The sequence below is a fragment of the Fusarium fujikuroi genome, chromosome FFUJ_chr06 (assembly GCF_900079805.1).
Source record: "Fusarium fujikuroi IMI 58289 draft genome, chromosome FFUJ_chr06".
Lineage (NCBI taxonomy): Eukaryota > Fungi > Ascomycota > Sordariomycetes > Hypocreales > Nectriaceae > Fusarium > Fusarium fujikuroi.
The window spans coordinates 2,989,641-3,015,367 of record NC_036627.1 but is presented as its reverse complement, the minus strand read 5'-3'; the positions used below and the strand labels follow the sequence as shown (position 1 = coordinate 3,015,367).

The window sequence follows — 25,727 nt, the reverse complement described above, 5'->3', positions numbered from 1 at the left end:
ACCAGAAGCCGAGACCACACCAAGGCTTGGCGTATTTCAATAGAAGCCTACTAAGTTTGTTGATCTATTGATTGTGAGAATCTATCCGGACTAACCATGAAATAATAGACTGTGCTTCGTCAGCGGAAATCACATGGATGCACTGTAATAGAAGAGCATGCAATCAATTGGACGTTGTCAGACGTCAATGATTACAGTTATAATGCATTGAATGCAGTAAGGGCAAAACTTCCTGCAGCCAACGAACGACGTGATGAGCCGGCAGGGTTTCAAACACGGGCTAAGTACTATAGGTACTAGTAGCTACGGTAGGAGCCTCTGAAACTGATGAAAGCAAGGAGGCCAGCTTGACACCCAACGTCAGTTTCTGAGGCCAAACTGTTACCGAGGCAAGGCTTTATCCGTACAGTACTTCAGTCATGAGGGTTTGGGGAACGACCACTCTACCACTGAACAGAACTTGCACTAATTAATGCATTTGCATAAAACGTTGCTTCAAGGTCCAATGGTTGGCTTCCACGACAGCAACGGCAGGCTCATTACGACTGATTCCACGCATGCCTGATCATCCACTTCCGCTGCAGCTGAACGAAAGCTGGTGTGTGCTGATTTGAACCATTCGAAAGTTACTTAAATTGGGGAGGTTGGGATTTCACATGGCAGCCAATGGGACAAAGGCTACAACTTGCATGAGCCCCTCAAACAGCCGTCGCGCCGTTGGCCAACTGGGTATCTATCACTGAGGTCTGAGGACTTGATTCCGTTTCCGCGCTTGTCATTCATTCTCCGGCCAATCTTGATTGAATACAGGAAGGGGGTGGTGCAGTTCGGCACTTTCAGAATGGGCAGTCCTTATCATCTTTCGAGTTCCGTCAATAGACAGAAAGCCATTTGGTGAAATGATAAACGAGTGGTTGGGGATACTGTGTGGTAGCGCTCAAAGTGCCTAAAGTGCCTCGATGCTGGTCCCCGCCCCCTGATTAAACATGGTGCTTATGTGGCGTTCAAGAGGAACTCTAACTGGACAGTCATTGTTTTGTTGTTTTGCTAGGCTCTTCCAATTGCCAGGAACGGAGCACTGGTAAGGGTAGACAGACGGAGAGCTTTAAGACGAATGTGAAGGCAGGGGAAGACCTTCGACCCCAGGCTTTGAAATGACGGGATGCCGCTCATCACAGTCTCCCAGGCTCAATGGATGCGGAGCGGTGACGGATCCAATGTCCCATCTCTCGTATGGGGTTGTGTTCCACTTTCTATTATTACTGTTGATGTCAGGAGTTGGCAGTTGGGAGCCATCAGAGCATGGGCCCTTCGGATACGTGCAAGGGCGAGAGAAGATCGGAGCTGGAAGAGGAACTGCGTGGAACAGGATGGGCGGATAGCTGTGCAACCTGTGCTGACGACGCGGGCAGCTAGGTAGCTGGCCTCTTCATGACTGGCTGAAGCTAAGGTCAGGCTAGGTCAGATAAGGCAAAGAGCTTCGAGAGCTTCGATGGCTGGCTGAATGTCTCTGGCTGAGACGCAGGAGGAAGGGATAAAAGTGGCACTCCGAGGCCAAGACGGGGCTGCAATAATGAGAGTGGGTGGGGAGCACTACCACATACGGGGCCTAGGTCTTGAGCTTATACTCGATTTGGTAAGAGGTAAATAGAACGACATGCTAACCCCCTGGCAAGTAAACAAGACGAGTGGTAAACAAGCAATCGGCGACAACAAGCCAGAGACAATCGACACGCCCATGGGGGTGAGAGAGCGAGGTAAAACGATGGAGAGGGCAAAGTGCGTGAGAAAGGGCTGGGTCGCTGGGACAGAACAGGACAGAACGGATCAACAGGACACAGCGCTGCCGAGGGAGCAACACAACGCTCAGTTTGGCTCAAGTCGTCCAATCCTGCCCCCGTCTTCAAAAGCCCAGTTTCGTTCTGCGTCCTGTTCGGTCCCTCTTCTCCTCCTACTCCCTCCAATTATCGCCATCCACATCAACTTCGTCAAAACAAAACCTCACCCAGACAAGAAGAAAAGAACGACTGAAGGCCCTCGCTCGCCATCTACCGATTCTTTTCCATTCTCTTCGACTTTTGTTTCTAGGAACAAGAGCCAGAGAACTTCTTGTCTTCCTTTCGAGTTTCGGAAGGTTGTATGAGAAGCTTCTCTCGCGCCATCAAAAGTCGCAAATCTGGACTTTGAGGCTCGCGTCCCCGTTCCCTTCAGCATCTTCCCATCGACATATCGGGAATCCGAATCCCATACCCAGACCGTTACCGAAACAAAAACCCACGAAGAGGTTGAGATCAAGCCCCAACAGCCCCAAGCCGGACGGGAAGGTCAATACTCTTCTGTCTCTGTCACCGCCGAACAGGTTCCTCCTCGCGGAGAGCAACGCTTTAGCGAAGAAGAGGTCCGTATTACGCGTGAAGAAGAACGTTACCGCCGTCCCGGTGTCCAGAAATTCGAGCACGAAGAAGAGCACTTTACTATCCGTGAAGACTCGCGACGGTATGTCCGATTTTACAACTTCCTTGGCCCCCTGGTTTTGTTCGATAATACACGTTTCCTACCTATTTGCCGACCGTATGAGACGAGTCCGCAATGGCCTGCGAAATCATAGCTCTCCAGGTCAGGGCAGTTCTCTCTCGCTCATGTTGATCAGGTGGAACATGTCAAAGCATGTCTCCTATCACTTGTGACGGTAGCAATTGTCGTTTCCCTCCCCCCTGAGCATTTCCTCCGCAGTCCGATTTTCACTTTCGCTTTCCTCAACTCGGCTGGCCACAACCCACACTCATCACAGGCGCTTCGGCCCCATGAGTCCCCCCAGCCATCTCAATTCATCACATCACATCTCACCACACACCGTCTCACATCACACCCCTACCCATGTACGCTACCGCGCCAACCACCTCAGCTTGGCTGGGTACCCAATTTGCTTTTGCTTCACATCCCCGGTCCACTAGTGCGCTTAAGCCCTCTGGCCTGAGCAAGGCGGTGGAGTTACCTCAGGGGCCGCCCGCCTCCCGTTGCCATATGATACGCAAGCGAGATACTATAGACATCCATCAGCTAACCCAGACAAATCCAGACCTGAACCTCCCTCTCAATACCAACCCTCTCAGTACCAACCACCCTCCCAATACCAAACTTCTCACACTCACGTAGAGGTCGACACCCACCGTCATCCCTACTACTCCACCCCCATCGATCTCGCTGAACGTGAATACCGCCAGCGTTACCGCCCTGCCCAAGCCTTTTCCACTGAAGACCCTACTTCCCACTCTCACTCTCACTCTCACTACCAAACTCAAGACAACTTCCAAGCCAACAACTACACCGTTGAAGGCCGACCCGCTCCCCAATTCTACTCCTCCGAGAAGACTGAAATCAACAACTTCACCGTTGACGGACGCTCATCTCGCCCTCAGTACAACCAGACCGAGAAGACCGAGTTTAACAACTTCACTGTTGACGGCCGTTCTTCCCGACCTCAATACACTTCTGAGAAGACTGAAATCAACAACTTCACTGTTGACGGCCGCTCTTCCCAGCCTCAGTACCGCGATACCAAGACAACTCAGGTCAACAACTTCACCGTTGACACACCTGTTGCTCGTCCATCTAACAAGAAGGACGTGAGATTCACTGAAGAAACCGTCGAAACTACCAAGGTCGACAACACCAAGTCCAAGATGGGTTACTACGACGACGACGGTGAGTTAATACCAGTCTTGTAGTAGTAGTGAATTCGCGAACAGTCCAAGCTAACTTGTCAGCAGGTCAATACAACTCTTTCCGCGCCGGTGCTCACAAGCTCGGTGATCGCATCGCCCATGGAGGTCGTCGCGATATTGAGATTGACATCCACGAGGGTCCCCGTCCCTCTGCTGACTGCCTTCTCAACACTGTCAGCATCCCCTGCCACCACATCCGTCTGGGTGACTTCTTGATGCTCCAGGGCCGTCCCTGCCAGGTCATCCGCATCTCTACCTCCTCTGCCACCGGTCAGTACCGCTACCTTGGTGTCGATCTCTTCACCAAGCAGCTCCACGAGGAGTCCTCTTTCATCTCCAACCCTGCCCCTAGCGTTGTCGTTCAGTCCATGCTCGGCCCTGTCTTCAAGCAGTACCGTGTCCTCGACATGCAGGAGGGTCAAATCGTTGCCATGACCGAGACTGGTGACGTCAAGCAGGGTCTCCCCGTCATTGACCAGTCCAACCTCTACTCCCGCCTCCACAGCGCTTTCGAGTCTGGCCGTGGTTCCGTCCGTGTCCTCGTCCTCAACGACGGTTCTCGTGAGCTCGCCGTTGACATGAAGGTCATCCACGGCTCTCGCCTGTAAGCGTGTTACTGTTTTCTGAAGACGGGCAGCCGCTTGTAACGCGACTATTTCCCAACACCATAATGAGTTGATGAGCAGCACTACTGGGCTTACCTCGATCATGAGGAGTAGATCCAGACTGTCCTGAGAGTCACCTGTACAATGTCAAGTTTCCTGGGGATCTGTTGTATGTATCAAGATGGTTCAAGTTTGTTTGTGTCGAGATTGGATAAATCATGTTGGCTAGCTGGAAATATTGGAGTCTTTTGCGTAGATGGGAAAGTTCTGTACATGGACTGTAGTAATTGTCAATTGATTCCGCATCTACATAAAGCTAAACGTCTGTGTCCCGCCGTGTTAACATCTGACTGACTGCACTGTTGAGATTTAGGAGTGGCAATTGAGCTCTCAAGGTTCCCTGAACTAACCATATACAGAAACATGCTGCCTCCCCGTTGTTTGATACGCGGCCCAGACGTGCCGACACCTCCAAGTCTATTGCTACCCTACATTTCAACTGCCGTCGTCTGGCTTGTTGTTCAGTGACCTTTTGGCTTTATTCATTATTCTCCAGGTGAGTTTCTTTTTTACTATATATAATAAATATTAATCAATTCAAGCTCTGTTCATTCTGTTAATGATTGTCATGGTGGTTAAGGCATATTGCATGTACCGAGAGCTCTTATCATCAAGGTGTTTCCCCGCGCGAGGCTAACGTAATACAGAGCTTAGATGGATGGGTATGTACTCCGTACAGCCTGATAATCAATCACGCAAGTTCGGGCATGCTCGATGAGACAGCGCGTGACGAAACTCTGTCACAAGTTCTCATTAAACCTTGATAGCGCACGATTTCTTCTCCTACACGTTTACTTCTCCAAACCATCCATCACCTCGCGCAACCCCGTGTATTAAAGTGACCATGGGTGCTCAACCATCAAAGCCAACACTTCATGAGAAGGCTGTCATGGAGCGCCTCCGTAGTCTCCAGCTCCAGGAGGATGATGAATACGTCGAAATTAGCAGCGACGCTGAGAAGGGCACGGTCGGACCCTTGACTCGCGAGGCTCAAGGTCTATCTATCCATGTTCTCGAGTCCTGGCAGTCTGCTATTCTCAAAGATCCCAAGAACAAGTGAGGTTTCCCGCTGTCAAGGCGCTCCTATCCAGGCTAACATCCACCGAGACTCGCACTCACGGCACTGAGCTCAGCAAACCCGAGACAGGTGCTCACTTCACTGCCGATCGAAATCGCGGACCAGCAGATCTATAATGTCAAGATCCCATTCGAGGGAGATCCGATCACGAACCAGCGCTCAAGCGGCCGCTGCTGGTTGTTTGCCTCCACAAACGTGTTCCGAATTGCCATCATGAAGCGATATAATCTCGAGAGCTTTGAGCTCTCACAGCAGTATCTCTTCTTCTGGGACAAGCTTGAAAAGTCAAACTGGTTCCTGGAACAGATCATCGATACCGCAGGAGAGGATCTTGAAGGACGTGTCGTTCAAACCTTACTGGGCGACATTGTTTCTGATGGTGGCCAGTGGGACATGGTCTATAACCTTGTCGAGAAGTATGGTCTAGTACCTCAGACACTCTACCCTGATACATGGAATGCCCAGAGCTCCGGCATTCTTAATAGTGTTATCAAGACCAAGCTTCGTGAATTCGCACTCAAGCTACGGGGTCTAATTAACTCTAAGAGTGGTGTCACAGCTACCACACTCTCGTCGGCGAAAGACAAAATGCTCCGTGAGATCTCTCTCATCATGACTCTTCTCCTTGGGCCACCACCAAGCTCCGAGGAAACCTTCACCTGGCAGTACAACGACAAGAATGGCAAGTCACATCAGCTCAAGGCTACACCTAAAGAATTCGCCAAGAACATATATAGTTCCGATTTCCGCATCACTTCCAGCACCATCGAGAGTATGATCTCACTTGTGGACGATCCTCGGCACGAGCCGCTCTCTCTCCTCTCTGTTTCGCGACTTGGTAACATCGTGGGTGGACGTGGCGTGAGTTACGTGAACGTTGATATCGATACCCTCAAGGGAACATGCATAAAGATGCTCAAGGCTGGTCTGCCCATCTTCTTCGGCAGTGACGTGGGTAAGTTCTCCGACTCCAAGTCGGGCATTATGGACCTCGATCTCATCGACTACGAACTTGGTTTCAACACTAGCTTGCTCGGCATGAGCAAAGCACAGCGATTGACGACACAGGAGAGCCAGATGACTCACGCTATGGTGTTGACTGCAGTTCATCTGGACGAGGAGACCGGCAAGCCTATCCGTTGGAGAGTGCAGAACAGTTGGGGTACTGCGGCTGGTGACAAAGGATGGTTTGTTATGAGTGATGCTTGGCTCGACGAGTTTGTTTATCAGGCTGTTGTAGACCCTCGCTTCTGCAGCAAGGAGGTTCGTGATGTGCTCAAGAAGGAAGCGATTGTTCTCCCGCCATGGGATCCTATGGGTGCCCTGGCCTAAGTGAGCGTTCTTGTTGAGGATGCGAAGCTATTGCTGCGAGACGACATTGAGACTCCTTTTTATCAGATTGATGCTGGCCAGAGAATGAATATAGTTTAAACATTCCCCTAACGGTCTTAGAATAACCGTGCTCCGTGAAACCTGCCATGGAATCATTCGTGGGTCGGTTACCAGGTCCTGAATTATTGTTTTATTCAAGTAATGACAAGCAATATCCCTGAGAAGATGGCCATGGGAGGATTAGTGAGCATAGTATGATGGTGATTCTCTTGCAATCCAGTGTCGGATCTTTTTTATGGCACCCTGATGGCAATCTACTCTGCAATTGGAGTGTGACTGAGAACAGAGCTCATGCTTGCTTGTGATCTCTCCACGAGAAGACAGCCGGTCGTATGACGCGCAACTCGATTTCTCCCAGATATTCTGCAATTGTTTCACAGGTTGTGTATCTTCAAAAGCAGTCTCCATCTGTGTTTGACTTCGTTTCAGTACGAGAAGCCCCATTTCGAGATGGTCTGGCGGGCATTGGAGAGCTCATAGCACTGGGGAAGCAATAGTCCCGGAAAGTTCTGGGCTTCAGGAGGCAAATTGGTTTCAGGAAAGGTCTTCTCTCGAGAAGGCTTGTGGACGCCTTCTTACTCCAAGGCGTTTTCTTGAGCACGTTCACCTTCCCTAGACCCTTTCCTCCCACATAGTCTTGTGGTTTTAGTTCAGTGCTTGTTCTCATTAGTATTCGAGTTCCAAAAGTTGACTGTGTTTAGATTGCCCCTGAAGTGTCTGTCCGATGGAAGAAACTATCGTAGGTAACTCCTTTGGAGTTCAGGAGGCTCGGTTTGGCTGTACTATGAACATGAACGGCTGCGATGTGGATATGTTGTGTGAGTAGCAGGACCCCTCTACCGTTGCTTGATTAGGAGTGAAAAAACCCATCGGCCATCAGGAAAGCTCTGAGGTCCCGGGTTGAAAAGGTAGGTCGAGTTTTCGAGTTTCAGTAGTGCAAACATTGATCAGCCACATGAACGGTCTCATAGTTCTCGATTACTCATACCCGAAGGTACAATGCTCTTAACATAGCCGTGAGAAGGCTATCACTCCCGGTTTACTAGTACTCTCAAAAAGATGGCACCAAGAAAATGCACTGAGTAAATAACTTTGATGCTGATATGAGGTATATAAAGCTTTTGTTATCAAAGATTCCCCGGCCTAACAACTCTCACAAGGACTGGGACTGGAAGCCGATGATTCCCGCAGTGACAAATAACTGAATTAATGTGTTTCTTTCTTTCTTTCCTTTTCGCATTGAGTTTGCGCGGCCCTGAGGCAAACTCATACACAAAACCAGCATAAACCAGTTCAAGCAAGACTTGGCACCCCATGAGTAGAAATGTGACTGATTCTCTCACCTACTAAAAGGGTGCTGCAATATGAACGACAGTAGAACATTGGGATTGCCTTGAGCTGACCTAACCAATTTGTATGAGACAGACCTGTTTGAATGTTTTCTCGATCGTTGAGTGCAAAGTAACCATTCGATTATAAGATGTCGCCAGAAACTGCTACTATAAATCAGCGCTGTTGTCATCGCTCACTGTGAGAGGCTTGCTTCTGTGTTACAATCATAAGATATCGGGGTATGCGTCTAACGAAGCCGGAGTACTTGGAAATGTGGTTAGGACTTGGCAGGGCTAGGTACTGGTTAAATGATTAACATGGTTAAGAGTATGTACTTACGGAAATTAACGGGATTTCATAAAGATTGACCACCTTGATGCGATACCGGTACTAACATCGGTAGGGCTGTATGGAGATGAGTCAGCCAAATAGAATTTTTCTTTTTTTCTTTTTTAGTTATACATTGCTCGCTTCGCGTAGATGCTTGCAAGGTCCCTTGTCCCTCCAGTATAACCACTTACAATTATCGCGCCGGAAGATTTGACAAGAAATCTCTTCCAAAAATGAGCGAAACACTTGACGCGGCGCCGCCGCATGCTACCTTCGATGTAAGGACTAAAAATTCTCAAATCCCGATGTAGTACTGACCAATGCTATCAAGACCGTCCTCGTCTTGGATCTAGGATCCCAGACCAGTCATGTTTGTTTTCTACTCCTGCTATGTGGGTGATAAGACTCTAATTAAACAAAGCTCATCTTGAGACGTCTGCGATCTATTGGAGTTTATTCTGAGATGCTACCATGTACTCAGAAGCTCAAAGATCTTTCCTGGAAACCCGTTGGGATCATTCTTAGCGGGGGTCCCTCAAGCGTGTATTCTCCCGATGCACCAAACGTGGATCCGCTCGTGTTCGAGCTCGGAGTTCCTGTGTTGTACGTTGAACGCCAAAAGAATGATGAAAAGACTGCTAATGTGTCATGAAGGGGAGTTTGCTATGGCTGTCAACTAATTGGTATTACGCCCCCTGGACATATCCGAGTGATTATTGACTAACGGCTATCCAGCATGGCGAGTAAACCCAAATAATGTGGCACCTGGCGTGGCCCGTGAATACGGAGAGACTTCGATGGCCATTCGTAAGATTGGCAACCATGCTGACCGTCTCTTCGAGGGATTGGGAGACTCTTTGAATGGTTCGTTCTGCAGACCTTGTTCGTCTGGCCTGGCTATGATATCTAACGTTCTCTGACTACAGTTGTAATGAGTCACTTTGATAAGCTCGTTCATCTACCCGATGGTTTCAAGACCATTGCCACCACCAAGAACAGCGAGTTTGCTGGTATTGCCCACGATTCTCAGCCTGTCTTTGGTATGTGTGTCTCATGAAGCTGTCACCAACCTTTACTAATAAGATGACAGGCATCCAATTCCACCCCGAGATCTCTCACACAGAGCGGGGAACTGACATAATCGCCAACTTCGCTCTCAAGATCTGTGGTGCCCGAGCGGACTGGAAGATGGACAACTTCTCAGAGCGAGAAATTGTTCGAATTCGAAAGCTGGTTGGCGACAAAGCACAGGTTGTATGTGTTCCTATCTTTCCCAACGTTCTATGTCAACTTACTAATTACTTTGCAGATCGGAGCTGTTTCCGGAGGTGTTGACAGTACTGTGGCGTATGATACCCAGGTCAAAAGCTCCGTATCGAACACTGTTTTACTGACGCTTAACAGTGCTAAATTATTGACGGAAGCAATTGGAGACCGCTTTAAGAGCATTCTAGTGGACACTGGTGAGATTTTGATGCTTAACAATGTATTTGCGCCTTACGAACAATGTTCTAATGTGCTTTAGGTCTGATGCGTCTGAATGAATGCGAACAGGTCAAGGAAACTCTGGACAAGCACCTGGGGATTAACCTGACTGTGGTGGACGGATCTGATCTCTTCTTCAGCCGTCTTGCAGGAGTCACGGAGCCAGAAGCCAAGAGGAAGATTATCGGAGAGACCTGTGAGACTTACCCCTGGAAGTCGACTAGCCTACCATGCTGACCCCAGACAAAGTTATTGATCTTTTTGAAATTGAGGCACTCCGGTAAGCATATGCTTGTCCTCTTCTGAACCGCGGAAGACTAACTAAATTTCTTTTTACAGTATCGAGAAGGAAGCAGAAAACACACCGTTTGCCGGAAAGGTCGAATGGTTCCTTCAGGGAACACTCTATGGTCAGTTGTTGACTTTGCTCAACAGGAATCGGAAATATTAACACGATATAGCGGATATTGTGGAAAGTTTGAGTTTCAAGGGAGCTGCCAGTTCCACCATCAAATGTAAGTCTTCCCATTCTTCATTTATTATGTCGTTGGGGGAGCGAGAAGGAAAAATAAACCTCCGCTTTGAACACCAAGGGAAATCCCTTATCCCAACTTCTTATGCACCTCGCGAATGGCGTTATAGACACTAACAATTGCATAGCTCACCACAATGCGGGAGGTCTTCCTGCTCGCATGCAAAACGGCGTAAGTTGCGCCCACTTTCCAGCTGTTTAATGGGAAGATACTGATAAACAACAGGAGGCACACCTCAAGCTCCTTGAGCCGCTCCGAGAACTGTACGTGATTAGTCTTGAATACGAATCTGATCAGAGTGTCATCACTTGTCACGATCGCTAACAATACATAGTTTCAAAGACGAAGTGCGGGCTTTCGGACGCCAACTGCAGATTCATGAGGAGCTCATTGGGAGACATCCTTTCCCTGGCCCTGGTTTGGGTATTAGAATCATCGGCGAAGTCACCCGCGAACGCGTCGAAATTGTGCGCAAGGCGGACCACATCTTCATCTCCATGATCCGCGAGGCTGGAATTTATGACGAGGTTCGACGCGACCACCTATCATTTGAGAGAAATTTTACTAATCGATTTGCCAGGTCACCCAAGCCTACGCCGCGCTTGACACAAACAGAGGTAACCCCTTTTCTCGCATTTTACGAATTTGTATCGATATCTGACTTGCATTCGTCAACAGCCGTCGGTGTGCAGGGTGATGCCAGAGCGTATGGCTACATCTGTGTTCTGCGAGCCGTGACCAGCTTGGACATGATGAGTGCTGAGCCCTACGAGTTCGAGTGGAGTCTTCTCAAGGCTATTAGCAGACGCATTGTGAACGAAGTCGATGGCATCGCGAGAGTGGTATACGACACCACGTCTAAGCCTCCAGGTGAGAGCCTCCTGCATGCTTCTCCTTCGCATGCTTGTGATATTAACAGACCGACAGGAACGATTGAATTGGAGTGATACTGCTCGCCGATCGAGTTCAGAGAAGAGTTTTCCAGGCGGCCCTTTTAGCGCGGACCCGAGATGGCGTTTAGACGGATGGAATAGATTTGCCGAAAAAAGGGATAGGTGTCTGCGCTGCAGATCTGCGAAGTAGGAGGTTACGACTTGACTCGACGCCCTAGCGACTCTGCAATGGAAGTCAATCCAGGCTAAGTGACGGGCCAAATTACCTCCGAGTCTTGATCAAGGATAGCACTTACCTTGCGTAGTCTCATGAATTCAATGATTATGTTTTTCTTTTGAGAATACTGGCGCCGGTCTCTTCAGGTTACATGGTAACCACTTTTACTCAGTTCAAGCCATCCGGCTTCACAACCGGTGATGAGGTTACTGAGACGGTTCATTCAAGGTCGGATTTTAAAATGCTACTTCTGGGGGAATATACTCGGCAAGACCAGCATTGTGCAGCCAGATGGACACCACTGCCCCTTTTATCCCCTTATAGAACAGTATTGATTGGGCACTTTACCCCATATTGTGAGAAGGATGCCCTTGGCTGATCAAAACGTATCATAACTCTGTTTCGTTTTCAGAATTGTATAGATATATACGCGTTTGTGAACAGCCCTTCACAGACCCTCTGGTTGAAGTAGAAGCCTTGCCTCAGAATAGCCAAAGACCAGCACTTCAAGATCGAGAAGCAGCTCAACCGCGGCCGTGGAGTCATTATCTTCACAGATGCGTCTATAGGTCCTCAGTGGTCGTTGTCATCATTGATGTCCGCCACCAGCGGCAGATCAAGACGGGCTCCTGAGAGGATCAATACGTGGAGTGATAGGATTTTCCGTGAAAGAGAGTGACCAGGAGCAGCAATGTCAAGGAGCCGATGTTCCAAATTGGGAGGCTATCTGGTTTCACGCAGGGCTCTGTCACTTGTCACCTGAAGACCTGAATATTCACATCATAGTGACAAAATCAAGGATCATGGGACACAGTTTTCGGGCTGTCCTCTTGATGGATCTCCATAGTCTAAAGATTACAAGGGCTTTCGGCCTTCTGTTTGACCGATGGAAGGCGAATCATCTAGATCTCCCGTAACTTGAAAAGGTCGGTGAAAGGCACCGCCATAACCTTCAATGACATCTGCAAGTTGATGCGGGCTCTGATATGTCCATGGGGATCTATCGAATAAGACAATGCTGTGGCTTTGACAGCGGCCCGTTCCCTGACTCGATACACCAGCACCAACGAGTAATGTCTCAGTAGGCGCTTGGGACATGTCTTGGGGAATGTCATTGTTTTGCGATTGGACAGCCCAAGCGCAGACGTTGCATAAATGCCGATAGAGACACAAGTGATTGGATGAAGGGGTACGTTCTGTTGTCATCGGTCAGTCATGGCATGAAGTTGGGAGACGATTCTGTTGGTGATGACTGTCACCCCTTATTATGATTACTGGAATTTTCAAACCCGATCCTTTCGGAAATCACAATAGGACAACTGCTAGTTTCCGTATTATCATTATCATTATCATTATCATTTTCGACAAACGCGCATAACAAAAATAGAACAGCCACAAAGGAGCTTCTCTGGTTTACTGAGCAACACGCCTTGCCAATGTTAAGAACGTGGCTGTCTGAGGCCAGAAGTCCCATCCTATTTGGCGGTTCTTTTGTGCCCAACTCAACTTGCCAAAACCCTCAGTTTATATTGTCTTAAAAGAAAGGCACCGCTCGTCGCTTTTTGAAGAGTGAAATATCAGATATCTCACTGAAACAACACCACTTACACTTCACCAAAGCCGAGGGCCAAGCACAAATCGTCAATTCATTTATTCTTAGCATTGGCAAGGCTTCAATGAGTTGCCCTACGGCCGGGTATAGCCTTATTTGTGTCTGGTTTGTTCCTACTCATCTCGGCGCTCGGATCTACATTCCCAGCACCAACAGCTAGGTGCCAAAGACAGAGAGCGTGGGAGAGGCAGGCCGTGCTCTCATCGAATAGTTCACTCCCAGCAACAACCTAATGAGCTTGATCTGTTGAAGTTCCTGTTCCTTGTCACTGTTATCGATAATTCTTGTTGCAGCATACTGCAGCTATTCCATTGCCACAAGCAACAATAACAGGACTCGGCGCAGAGTAAAACTCTAAAAGCCAAACAAGCCCAAGGCGAGACGTCATTGTCCGCCAGACTACACAACCCACCATCGCGCCATTCAACCGCCAAAGCCAACGTTGCCACGCCAAAACTCTCTCACATCCTTAGCGTCAATCTTGTACCAATCTGCTCAATGGGCACATGGTTGCAGAGCCTCATGATTCAAGAATCAGCACGGTTGAACATTCTAGCTCGGGTCTGACAGCCCCCTTGGCCTTAGTCTGGGACTATTCGCCTCGAATTCAAGGGTTCACGAGGTCCCTGTCCCTGACATCGAAGCCTGAAAGACTCATCTCCACCAAATCTGCTCCGTAACCCAGAATCGCTTCATAGATACGTACCTCAGCATCCCGCCCTGGTATCAACGACTACCCCAGTGGACCCGTTCGCAGCCCAAGGCCCGAGCCCGAGCCCGAGCCTGACCTTGAGCCTAAGCCTGGGATCAAGGTTGTTTGTTCATACGGTTAGGTTTGGGCATCTGAGTTTTCGGGCTCAAGTTCTCGTCGGCTGTCCCCGTTGTTGCTCTCTAAGAGCCCAAATACTGGGAGGTTCCATCACTCAATTGAGTTAGGAAGCCCGGTGAAAAGCCGAGGAAGGCTGAGCAAGTGCCACTGAAAACTCCGCTCAGAAACGGCGGAATATTGAATACTCTTGAGGTACCTACAAGCCAATGTCTGGTGTTGTCGAGATGATAAAATGTAGATGATGTGGAAGAGAAATTGTCTAACTATTGTGCTGTTAGGAAGAGGTCCGTACGGTAACAAAAAGGCCAAACCGGGTAAATAACAACCCTCAAGTTAGTTCGATAGCTTTGGCTACCGACCTAGGCAAGGAGCCTACCTAAGGTATCCTGCTCTTGGTGCTGACAATTGCGGGGGACTCGCTCTCTGGCTCTTACCGAGATCATTACACACACCTGGTCTGTTCTGAAGACAACGATTGCATAGGAACTTTGAGTCAACATTTACATACAGCTTGCAGTCACCGTTCTCCACGCCACTGCATCGATCGTCATCGGTACTCCCACCACCCTCTACTAATAAGTTACTGATCAGGGGTTGCTGGCACTGGGCAGCTAACATAGTTGCTCTACCCATAGCGGAGTGCAATAGTCTGTTACTTTGCTCGGCGCCTTGAGTTGTCGAGGGTTTGTTCCGGGAGATAGACCTCAACCCCCGCAAAACAAACACCATCAACTGTCTCTTCCTCCATCTTCTTCCTTCTTCCTTCTTCCTTCTCCCTGCAACTCTTCCCAATCTCTCCATAATTCTTGGTCCTCTCGGTATTGCCCCTCACCCCACCTTGACCACCTTTTCGGTGGTGGACCCTCATACAAGAAGAGAGAGCACACGCACAGAGCAGAACAAAGAAGGGCTGTCTTTCAAGACGCCTTGATAGCTCCATTGTATCCTCCCTCGACTCTGTTCATAGCAGCATTTACGATTTGTAAGTATCTACTAGAAGATCCCACTTTCGTACTTTAAATTTGCTGACCGACTGCTTGAACTAGCCCCAACCATTCAGTACACTAAAGATAGTCCTCGCGAACCGGCTTCTTCATTATATACGCCCGAGTCTCACTCATATTCACCTTTCAATCGGCCTGCTGAGCTCCGAGTGCATTCAATTGCAGTCTCGGCTTTTCTCTACCAGAGAACTGTCCTCGTTGTTCTCTGTTTTCAACTACATCCTCTGAAACACAGTGTTACTGGTCACTCTGCGTCATCTCAATCAGTGTCATCCGATCTGAACGCCACCACTCTAAGCGGAAGCGCATCGATAATAACAACAACAACAACAACAACAAAATATTCCCTGTCAAGCCTCGAACTAGGTAACCAGACATTGTATTTGGCCGCAAAACGAATCCTGGGTCTTGTTCATAATATCAGACATTACCCTACCTGACCCTGCTACTTGGTCCCCGGTCCACGCTGACAAGGACTGACCAAGCTCGACCCCTCCTCACGTGGCCTTGGCTTCAAAGTACATACCTACCGTAAGGTTGATTGCCGTCATCCTGCACCACGGAACGATACGCCACGGCTGCCTCCACCCAGTCCAACGTCTGGCGTCCCAACGCTACCGCTTTTCTCCACGGCATCGTCCTTTGTCCAACGTTTCTCACGACTCGCCTCCGATTTCGTACCTTCGAGATTTCTCTCGCAGCTGGCTCGCAACAGCACACATAGTTCGACAGCTCGGCGATCAGATAGGCTTCGCAATCCTGTGTAGCCCCACGTCATCATGACGGACCGTCATCGCTATCCGTCCTCGGGACGAGCGGCCACCTTCGCCAACCATGCGAGAACTTCTCTGCCATCAAGCATTGGCTACACTTCTTTGTATGCTGGTGACATGCACGTCATGCCGACCTCGACCCGACAGCAGCCCATTTCGACAACACCACGAGGATATGTTACAACTACTTCTACAACACCAACCCCGAACACCACCACCCGGACGTACGCCGTTACTCAGGACCCTCGTTCACACAGACCGACTACACGGGATGTCACACGCTCCCAGCGGTCCTCCACACTAGATTCTACCAGTCGACCCCCAGTAATTGTCATGACCACCCAGAAGGACCGCGCCAACGGTACGAGTTCTCATTCTTCTAATGCTCGCCCCGGAAGTCCCTTGAGGGATGACTACCGTTCGAGCGATGGGCAGTTTTATACACAACCTGCCTCATCTATACGTTCACGCAGCACAGCCCGCTCCTATGCCGATCAGCCAGGAAACGACGCTTATGCTCGCAGCAGCAGAGACCGTAGCAACAGCTTGGTACGCGACGACCCCTACCGCAACAGTCGCCATTCTGCTATATACCAGAACAATCCCCGCCAGAGCTCTAGCAACATCGACTATGGGGACGATGGTTATCAGTACACTAATGCCGGTGAACTGGTTCGCTACGATCTCGATCATTCAGGCCCTGCGAGGACTCGCAGACGTGAGAGTTTCGACCGTGGCTACTACCGCCCGAATGTCAACTACAATGCTGATCAGCGAACGTTCAACGTGGATACCAGCCCAGACTTGAGTCGCAACTACATAACTACAAGCACAACTAGCGTCCCAAACAATCGGCAATACGATAACCGGGGTGGTCCTCCACCAAGTACACGAGGGTTTGACAAGATTCGAGGGTACGAAAGCCCACGGGATTTTGCTCCAATGCCCTCCAAGACCCCCGAACCGACAGTGGTAAAACAGGAAACTCCCCTTGTTGCGACTACGGAAATCACAAGACGACCTCGGCCAGTGTCGTTGTATCAAGAGGGGCCACCCCGTTCTTCGCATCACGATGATTACTATCGGAGCCGGGAAGACGAAAGAAAAATGCGAGAATTTCGTGATCAGCCAGAATCTGAGCATACTTATGAGCCTGAGCGCGCATACGAGGCACCATACTTCCAAGATGACAGGGTTACTTCCCGTGGCTTCGGCATCCGAACTGACACTGCTGACGAGCACGATGATCGCCGTGAACGTCGCCCGGAACAACCGAAAAAGCGATCAGATGAAGACTTGCCACGTGATGCTGATTATGAGCGCGATGATCGACGCCGAGGCCGGCTTGATTCCAAAGACACTCGCCGTGAGAGACGTGAGAGTAAGAAAGGGAGCGATGATGACGAGAAGGAGCGTACTCGGTTCCGTGACAAGGTGGCTACTGGCCTGGGTATTGCTGCGACTGCTGTAGGCCTTGTGCCTGCCGTCAAAGACGACGACAAACGCGACAAAGATCCCGGCAAACGTAAAGGCTCTGATGACGAACGCGAACGTGAACGTGAAAGAGACCGAGATCGTGACAGGCGGCGAGATTCCATGAAAAGTGAACGCCCAAGAATCTTGGAGCGAGATGTATCGCGACAGCGTGATCAATCAAGGCAGCGTGACCAGGATCGTGATTCCAGAGAGACCAGTCGTCGAAACGGGGAGTCCCGTAAGAGCACTGAAGCCGTCATCTCGTCATCTGATTCGGACGAAGCCAAAAAGTCCACTCGGAGACGTCGCGATTCAAATGCCTTCAATCCGAATGATACTTCTGAACTGCGGCATCTCAAGGACCAACTGGCAGCCTTGAAGACCACTGACAAAGAAAAGGAGAAGGAAATCCCGGTCGTGGTCGAAAATAAGTCACAGTCCTCTTCACCTGCTCGAGAAACAAGAACAGCAACAGAAGCTCGTCCATTCAAAGACTCCCGGTCACCACCCGATTCCAAGCCATCTGGTCACCCTGAAGAAGAACCCCGTGGCCGCGAATCCCAGCAGACCCTTCCGGACGACAAACAAGTCCGTGTAGTATCGCCGCCTCGCGATAAAAAGGATGAGAAGCCTCTCAAGGGTATTTTGAAGCAGCCAAAGGTTAGCTTCCCAGAGGAGCCGAATCCCATTCGTGAAGGGGTTGCACCTCACAAGGAAGACAAGAAAGCCAGAGAAGCACCTGCAGGGGCAAAATGGACCAAGATCAGCCGCAAGGTTGTTAACCCTGAGGCTTTGACCATTGGCAAAGAGAGGTTCGAGGTCAGAGATGACTTTGTCATAGTACTACGAGTACTTAGCAAAGAGGAAATTCAGGCATATGCCTCAGCCACACAAGTCTTGAGAGGTACGTTTTACATTTAGGCTTCAGTCTTGGCTTGAGCTGGTGCTAATTATGAAACAGAGAGACGTCGCCGCGACGACGATGGTGGTGATACGGATCGGGATCGTGACCGCGACGAGGATGACAGGAGAAGACATCATCGTCATCGCCGCCATCGAGACGATGACTCTTCAGACTACGAAGACAAGGACCGTGACCGCGATCGTGAACGACGCAGGCGTCACCGAGATGAGGAAGAATATGACACCCGGTCAAGGGATTTGGACCATCATCATCACCACCATCACCGATCTCAGCGAGAACGTGAGCCCGTGCTTGAGGCTTAGTGAGAGAAAGAGTATTGAATCACCATACCACTATCTATGGCTGAATGATTTGATCGAGTGTTTAAGCGTTGCATCGAATGACTCCAATGGCGGGCTTTCTTTTATCGGGTATACATTGAGCGTTTTATCACACATTACATATGAAGCATAAAAATCGGGCAATTTAGCGAAGCATTCTGGATACACAAACATAAAATAAATACAATACAATACTTTCTGGTTCAGATTACTTCTGCATTATTTTGGCACCCGTCCACCCCATACTGGTATGATTACATAGTTCTGAGTGAAGAAACAGAGTTTCAACAGTGGACTCGCAAATTTCTCAGATCTCGGCCCAGAGGATCTTGTTACAACGGCACGAGACTGTCTCCAAGTTTGAAGACTGGAGAAAGAAGACTAGTGACGGCAGGTCGCAGATTGGGTAGCAACATTTTATATCGGGTGCCTACAGTGGCAAAATGTTGAAGAGATGGGCCTAAGATGTGATGGAGAGGTTGAGGCTTTCTTGGCTGCTAACTAAGGAGTTTACGGGTATCGTATTTGCTCTTGTTGTCCAGGTCCATTTCATGTTTCACGGCATTGTGAGAACGAACCTCCGAGTTAGCAGCAACAAGTTCAACTAATTCCCTTTCATCCTGGAGGACCCAGAAGATGCGTCCAGTCCAATGCCCGCTTCGTATGGTAACAGAAGTCGTGACAATAACCATAACCTATGCCAGCGCCCGCATCAGGATGAAAGAGGGAGTCGAGGCTTCGCACGGAAAGCTTCCTCGTCACATTTATGCTGGCTTCCGTAGTTTCATTCCCTTCACCGTCCAAACATCTGTTCGAGCCATAAGCACCCATCTCCTCCAGCACAGTATGTCGTACGACATCCCAGTCTGGGCTCAAAGCCGCTACCCGTAGTTTAGCTGATACATCATGAACGAAAAGACCGTCTATTGATTGACACCTCCACGCTGAAGCAGAACGTTTGGACATGATGTTACCTGCAAGTATCTTGATGCGCCGGGCACGGGTAGAGGCATGAGAGGAATGAAGCTGAATCATACCGACCCCTCTCACCCTTCCCAATAACGTCAAATCTCTGAACTTGCCCCGTTTACGGTAATTGTTTGCACTCATCACATATTGGCGGTGCAAAATTCGGCAGGGAGTTGAAGCTACCACCGTGGCTTGACTATCACGATCAGGGCCCGAATGTGCGAACAAACAGGTGTTGTGCACGAAACGACCATATAATTGGGATTTAAGAAGCTCTGCCTAGTGACTGAACTTGCTCGGACACCTCTATGACAACAATGGAGGTGGCAGGAAGTGTACAAAGGTCACTCGCTGTCTTACATCGTGTGCGGTGTTGAGTCAACATGAGATCAGAGCTGGACAAGTAGAAGCCGTGATGAGGAATGCATGCGTTTCAAGTGTCCACTTCCGGCTGTAGAAGCACCTAGTAGATGACCTAGTCTTGTTCAAAGTGTAAAAACGGACTTGGCGGCTGCATGATACTGCCACGAGTCGTGACCGCTCCAGGCTGGCACAAGACAAAGACAAGCCATTCGGTGTCAACTTATCAAATGTTTTACTGTACTGTTTGCCCACTCATCCCAAGAATAGCAACTCAGCAGCCACGTCCCAAGGGGAGCGAACGACGCCCAACCGCCGATCTCTGACTTGATTGTGGCGGGGACAAATAAAGAAAGACACGTCTAGATCTCCACCCCTTCGGAGATGATTTTAGACTGTGACAAAGGCAGAAAGGCCAGAGGCCAACCAGCAGCCTACCGCGAATGGTCGCTGGAAATGCAAGTTGTTCTACCCCTTTCCCCCATCTTATCACATTGCGTGGCTTTGAACGACTCTAGCCGGCCAATGAGCCGTGTCGTGTGCTTCCAGACTAATAAATGGCATGTCTCAACATTTTTGAGGAGATGGCGGATATTTTCCGCCTCCGAATGCATTTTCTTGGTACGGAGTAGAGGCAATAGTCTCAACCACGATGGATTTGAAGATTAGCTTTGCGTCTCTAGTATAAGATATCAGCCGCGTGGGGAAACAGGCAGCATGTCAGGGATCTCACGGGATATAAATGGCAGGGGTTACTATTCCAAGCAGCTGTTGACAGGACCTGCAATCCCTACCATGTGCTAGTTAGCATGTACAGATATGTATGTAGATTCTCGTTTGCCATCGGTACGAACGAGCTTTTCCAACTGAGTCGGCGGGCCACAGCACATGCTTGTAGTTCTGTATCCTCATGATTGTGCTTAAAAGGATACCATCAGAACTATTGTGGGACAGTAATCGGGCTTCATATGATTTCAAGCTTATCTCAGTTAGCGGTAGTGGCTGGGTAGAACGAACGAATAGTCAATGCATGCAATTTTGCGGATGGTATGAGTGGATTTTACTGACTCCAAAGGTTCCTGTGCTTCCCAAGCCGCCTCTTCATACTCCATACTCCGTACCGGTGCAGTCTTCATGTCAACGTGGCCAGGTTTTTCGACTCGCTATGGGTCCTCTGGCTCCTATCAATTGTCCTTTGATTCACTGATGTGAGGGACAGTAACTGTCTATGTCCTCGACGGCGTTCAAGTAGAGATACTCTATATCCTAACCCTTGATTACTGTAAGCTTCTTGTGATATTGATAGGTATGCGTCAACATCGGATTTCTGTCATCGCCTATCAGCATTTCGTCCAATTGCCTCTGTACTATCAAATGAATGCTTTCTGTCTTGGGAATATGAGGTAACAAAAGGCTCCTGAAGGTACCTGTCATTGTTAATGAGTCTGAAGTAGGTGTTGGCCTCCTTCTATCTCTGTCATGAAATAGTAGTATATACTTATTTGTATCAATCATTCACGCTAATGCTAAGCTGTTTATGTGAGAGGCTTTGTGAGGTAGTTGTGTAACTGCACATGGAAACAACATTGATCTAATGCGAAGGTAACTAACCTGAGGTAAAGTAATCATGCTCCATATTCACAAATGGATCTCAATCAGATGTATGGGCTGTTTTTCTTCAATGCCCAGGTGGATCCGTCAACAGCACCGGCAGTTGAGTTGATGAATAGGAAGAGAGCCTCCCTAGGAGCTTGGGTCTAGCTCGGCTACACATTGAAATTTAAATTCGGTTACAGAGCTCCAGGAGGCTATCTGTAGGTCTTTACGCGCAAAGTTCTCCCACGAACCACCGTGGAAGCGGAACCCCTTGCCGGTGATGTCGTCTCGATTAGTCTTTTTGAATACTTGTGCTGTATGTACCTATGAAGCACCCCTGTCCGGGGATGACGGGCGCACCCCTTCTGTGCATCTTGGCTGTGCCTGGAAATGGCGGACCCTGGTCGAGCCGGACACGGAGTCCCAGTGTCCCACAACGGCTGGTAGTCGCTCGAGTTGAGTGTGGGCTCACATCCCTGACCGACATTCCAGACATGGGTCGGTAGGAACCAACGAAGGACGTAACTACAGTAAAAGAGATTGAAGGTGCAAAGACTCGTCAGATAAAGTCGTTGGCGCGCGCGACATTGTATCATAACTATCGTTGGTCTGGTCGTATACGGTTCCGAGATGGGTATTGTAGAAGATAGGGGTGACTCAACTAATCTGTGGCGTGTAATGGTGTTCTTGCTCGTTAAGGATCTTCAAAAATAGCCCCGTATGTCTGCTAATATCATGGCTCTCGGTTTGAAGGTTAGGTGTTGACAATCTGGTTCATAAATCCCGAGATTGTGCCAGGATACGATTTTAAGCCCTGAGCCCAGATCAATCTTGAGCGGTAGGGCTGCGAGGATGGCTCAAGACCTCGTCGAGAGGTTCGTGAGTTAGCTTGCGGCGACAACTAGGCACAGCACCTCTGGGCCCTTGATCGTACATCGTGTATGGCAGTACCGGGTCAGGGTCTGTGACAGCCTTGTGCATGTTGACAGGTGGTGCCTATCAAACGCAAACCAAGCCCATGACGAACGAGTGTCAAGAAATCGCGGATCTATGAAAGGTCCTGGCCAGATCTGACGATAGCGACAGACAGGGCTCAGATAACTCATGGTATGAGGTTGCAGAATTGGAGCGTGTGAGCAGGCACGACGTACAATGGCTTTGAGGAAATGATATGCATTCATCGAATACATCCAAATACATACAATGAAGATGCGTATTCAGGCTGCAACTCCGAGGTGGGCTGAGTGTGAAGCCAGCTTCCATCCTGATGTCCTTCGGCTGTGCCTCGGAGCGCAGCGGGGAACACGGGTTCAGTGGCGGTGATGCCGTTGCGCTGTTTCTTGGACTCCAATCATGGACTGTAATGCAAAAGTGATCATGTTGTTTTCGACAGTTGCTTCCGTGGATTAACACCACAGGGAATATCGGTCCACAAGTCAGTGCAGTAAGTTACTTTGCATGCTCTTTGAAGATGCCACAATCGACACTAGAGCAAAGTGAGAAGGTCCCTTGAACTGCAGACTCGACATCAAGCATGTAACGCGATGGCCGAGGTTGGTGACCACAGGTTGTCAGCCGTGCATGAGATGGGAAATGAGATGTTGATGAGTTTGACTCTGGGCCGACTTAGTGGCATCCTAAAATTAACTAGAGCCCAAGTTAGGAATAGTAACTTCTGCAGAGCAAGGCTTCACACACACCATCACTCCAGAAGTCCCTCAGACTGTGCACCACTCCCCACCTGCTCTGCATGAGGCATCGGGACGGCTAGCACCATACATAGCGCTGGGCGTTGGCAGCTGGCGAAATAACGACAAGCTATGTACAGTAAGTAGTAGGGCAGCGATGGTGGTTGTCTCTAATAGGCTCGAGAGAGACACTACGAAGTCGAGACAGATGGTGTACCCATATTCTGGAGAGGTCTGGACATGATCTTGCACTGCGGATGAAATGCCCTGTATGTTGATGTGTTCGCTGCTGAATGTCGATTCGCAAGTCCGACCTCAAGGTTGTAGTGGTGATGGTGATGATGTCGTCGTCGTTGTTGACGTTGGTCCAAAACCTTGATGTTTGAGTCAGGAACAAGGCGCGGGAGGCTGTCCAAGTGCGGCACATGTTCCAAGCCACCACTTTGCCTCGGGTGGGGGCATCCTTCCCTGTAATTAAGCCGTTGGCGAAGGAGAGAGCCACAATTCGAAGCCGTCGAACTCACATGAGATTTGGCAGGAGCGTGGGCGTCATGCTTTCCGTAGGGCAGGATGTTGGAGCATATCTACATCGAGGTACATACACGTCGGTACCTACTCCCTTGCACCCCTAGGTACATCTCATAGCCCCCTTCACCCCATTCACCGCTGCCCACTGGCGTCTCTATTAACGTCCATTATGTTATAGATCCAGCAAAGAGATGCACTGTTGCACCAAGTTCGTACATGCCGTGTACGTATTACGTTGTCCTTCGTCGCGGCGAGTCCAGTGTAACCTATAATGCACGTTCTCCCAGGCTTGAATGCGCATAATGTGAATGAACAAACAGGCATATATTAAGTTGTGATTTGTGCTGGCGCTAAATAATTCTTTCTGAGGCTCAGTTATCAGCGGCACTTATGCCAAGATTGGGACATCTCTGCTCCAGGACTAGAATAGTCATTATTCTGGTGGTTCCTAATCCATGATGGTTGATTCTCAAGTGGGTATCTCGAAACTAAATTTGGTGTTGGTGGCCTCTCGGATTGTCATCTCGTAACGTCGGCCGCTTATTTGATTGATTGCGTCGTTTTGAGTAAAATTTCCGTCCATACATTTGACGCAGCGTCAGCCTGCGTTTCTCTGGGGGTATTGATCGCTCATGTTCAAAGTCATGCCCAGCGTTGTCGCTGTGTGTTCGCTCTTCACCTTCGATTATCATTGTGCACGAGGTTTAAGCTACCTCATGCCACATGGACTATAAACTGCCATGGGTCATCCATTGCCGCGGGCTCTGGCAAGGGGTTTCCCTTGAGCTTCATGCCTCCCCTCCATCTTCCCCCATGGACCATCTCCACAACTCCGAGTCGACGGACCACCCGCGACAACCCTGGTCTCCCGCTCCCAGCACTCAGGTCAATTACCGGGTTGGGTAACGACGGTATCTTTGAGGTTGACCGTTGGACGTTGAACCTTAAACAGGGGCTTCCCACCACGATGCAATGCTCAACTTGGAACTCGGTCGCATATTGCATGCATTTGGGACACCAGTCTGGTCATGCTGGTTCGACGAGTGCGATGATAACCCTGTAGTTGTCTATGCGTTGTGTGGGAATTGGAAAATCCGCTTGCTTTCTTGCTTGGCCACATCGCTACTGAGATACCACCAGGTGGTACTATCCATACGCAAGGTAGTTCAACCTCCATTGTCAGAATCAAAAGTCTGGCAAGGCCTTCGCGGACCACCCGACATAGGTACCTATATTGCTATAATACTGGACAGAACATTCAACAGTCGTAATAATAACCAAGTGACTATACTATCTACATACTGAATGTTTTCTGTCATGTTTCTTTCGTTATATGTGCCCAAAATAGGTATATCACTCGTGTTGCCTTGCCTACCCTGTACAACTTTTTATTTTCTGGAACCATTGTCTGGTGCTGAACCCTGCTCCTTGAAAGGCTTGTCATCTGCACGTACTCCCGCGAGTAGCCAGGTGGCATACCAGTAGCTCTGTCAGGCAGGGTGGCTGCCAGGGTCCCCCCCCCTGGCCGCACAAAGAATATGGAGAGAATGTCTCTAGAAGAACAAACCTGACAACAACAAGGGACATGCTCAAGAGCAGTTACAAGCTTATAGTATGGGCCACGAGACGATCACAAGCCCCCCAGCCTGGTAGGAGTAGATCTGTCGGGTATAACTCTGCTATGTCATCCAGGATAGAATTCAAATTGCTCGTGAATTTCCCAGACCGCTCAAACACTGCACAGTAGAGAGTTGCCACATACGCAATGGTTTATCCCGTCCAGGTGCGCGTTTTGGTCTTAAATTAGTGAGAAGTTTAACGCGGTGGCTTGAGGTGGAAGACTGGTCTCACAAGAGGGTAACGACCAGAACCAACCTCAAATTGTCTCTGCTTCAGTCCACCCGTTTCAAAGCTTAAAATACCAGTAACTTAGGTAGACACCGATGTATTCCTTTGTCATCCTGACATAACGTGGGGAGGAGCGAAATTAAAATCGG

The 25,727-nt window shown here is 49.3% G+C and overlaps 5 protein-coding genes; 4 read left to right on the top strand and 1 right to left on the bottom strand.

Moving 5' to 3' along the window:
- Positions 1-2,877: 2,877 nt before the first annotated feature.
- FFUJ_06254 (probable woronin body major protein precursor) lies at positions 2,878-4,333 on the top strand (the record flags this gene model as incomplete). XM_023579558.1 has 3 exons in its annotated part: positions 2,878-2,985; positions 3,114-3,705; positions 3,771-4,333. 3 exons carry the CDS (start codon positions 2,878-2,880, stop codon positions 4,331-4,333), a joined length of 1,263 nt encoding a protein of 420 aa, XP_023432373.1.
- Positions 4,334-5,234: 901 nt separating this feature from the next.
- Positions 5,235-6,800, top strand: FFUJ_06253 (probable LAP3-member of the GAL regulon; the record flags this gene model as incomplete). XM_023579557.1 has 2 exons in its annotated part: positions 5,235-5,446; positions 5,498-6,800. 2 exons carry the CDS (start codon positions 5,235-5,237, stop codon positions 6,798-6,800), a joined length of 1,515 nt encoding a protein of 504 aa, XP_023432372.1.
- A 1,955-nt stretch (positions 6,801-8,755) lies between these two features.
- On the top strand, positions 8,756-11,487 carry FFUJ_06252 (probable GMP synthase; the record flags this gene model as incomplete). XM_023579556.1 has 19 exons in its annotated part: positions 8,756-8,800; positions 8,854-8,892; positions 8,944-9,125; positions 9,177-9,205; positions 9,258-9,386; positions 9,449-9,562; positions 9,613-9,776; positions 9,832-9,869; positions 9,927-9,985; positions 10,048-10,203; positions 10,257-10,287; positions 10,347-10,417; positions 10,469-10,522; positions 10,668-10,711; positions 10,766-10,803; positions 10,875-11,067; positions 11,121-11,157; positions 11,219-11,410; positions 11,468-11,487. The coding sequence occupies 19 exons, from the start codon at positions 8,756-8,758 to the stop codon at positions 11,485-11,487; spliced, it is 1,635 nt and encodes a 544-aa protein (XP_023432371.1).
- A 4,387-nt stretch (positions 11,488-15,874) lies between these two features.
- FFUJ_06251 (uncharacterized protein) lies at positions 15,875-18,571 on the top strand (the record flags this gene model as incomplete). XM_023579555.1 has 2 exons in its annotated part: positions 15,875-18,248; positions 18,306-18,571. 2 exons carry the CDS (start codon positions 15,875-15,877, stop codon positions 18,569-18,571), a joined length of 2,640 nt encoding a protein of 879 aa, XP_023432370.1.
- Positions 18,572-23,393: 4,822 nt separating this feature from the next.
- Positions 23,394-23,755, bottom strand: FFUJ_06250 (uncharacterized protein; the record flags this gene model as incomplete). XM_023579554.1 has 2 exons in its annotated part: positions 23,394-23,670; positions 23,727-23,755. The coding sequence occupies 2 exons, from the start codon at positions 23,753-23,755 to the stop codon at positions 23,394-23,396; spliced, it is 306 nt and encodes a 101-aa protein (XP_023432369.1).
- Between the last annotated feature and the right edge of the window lie 1,972 nt (positions 23,756-25,727).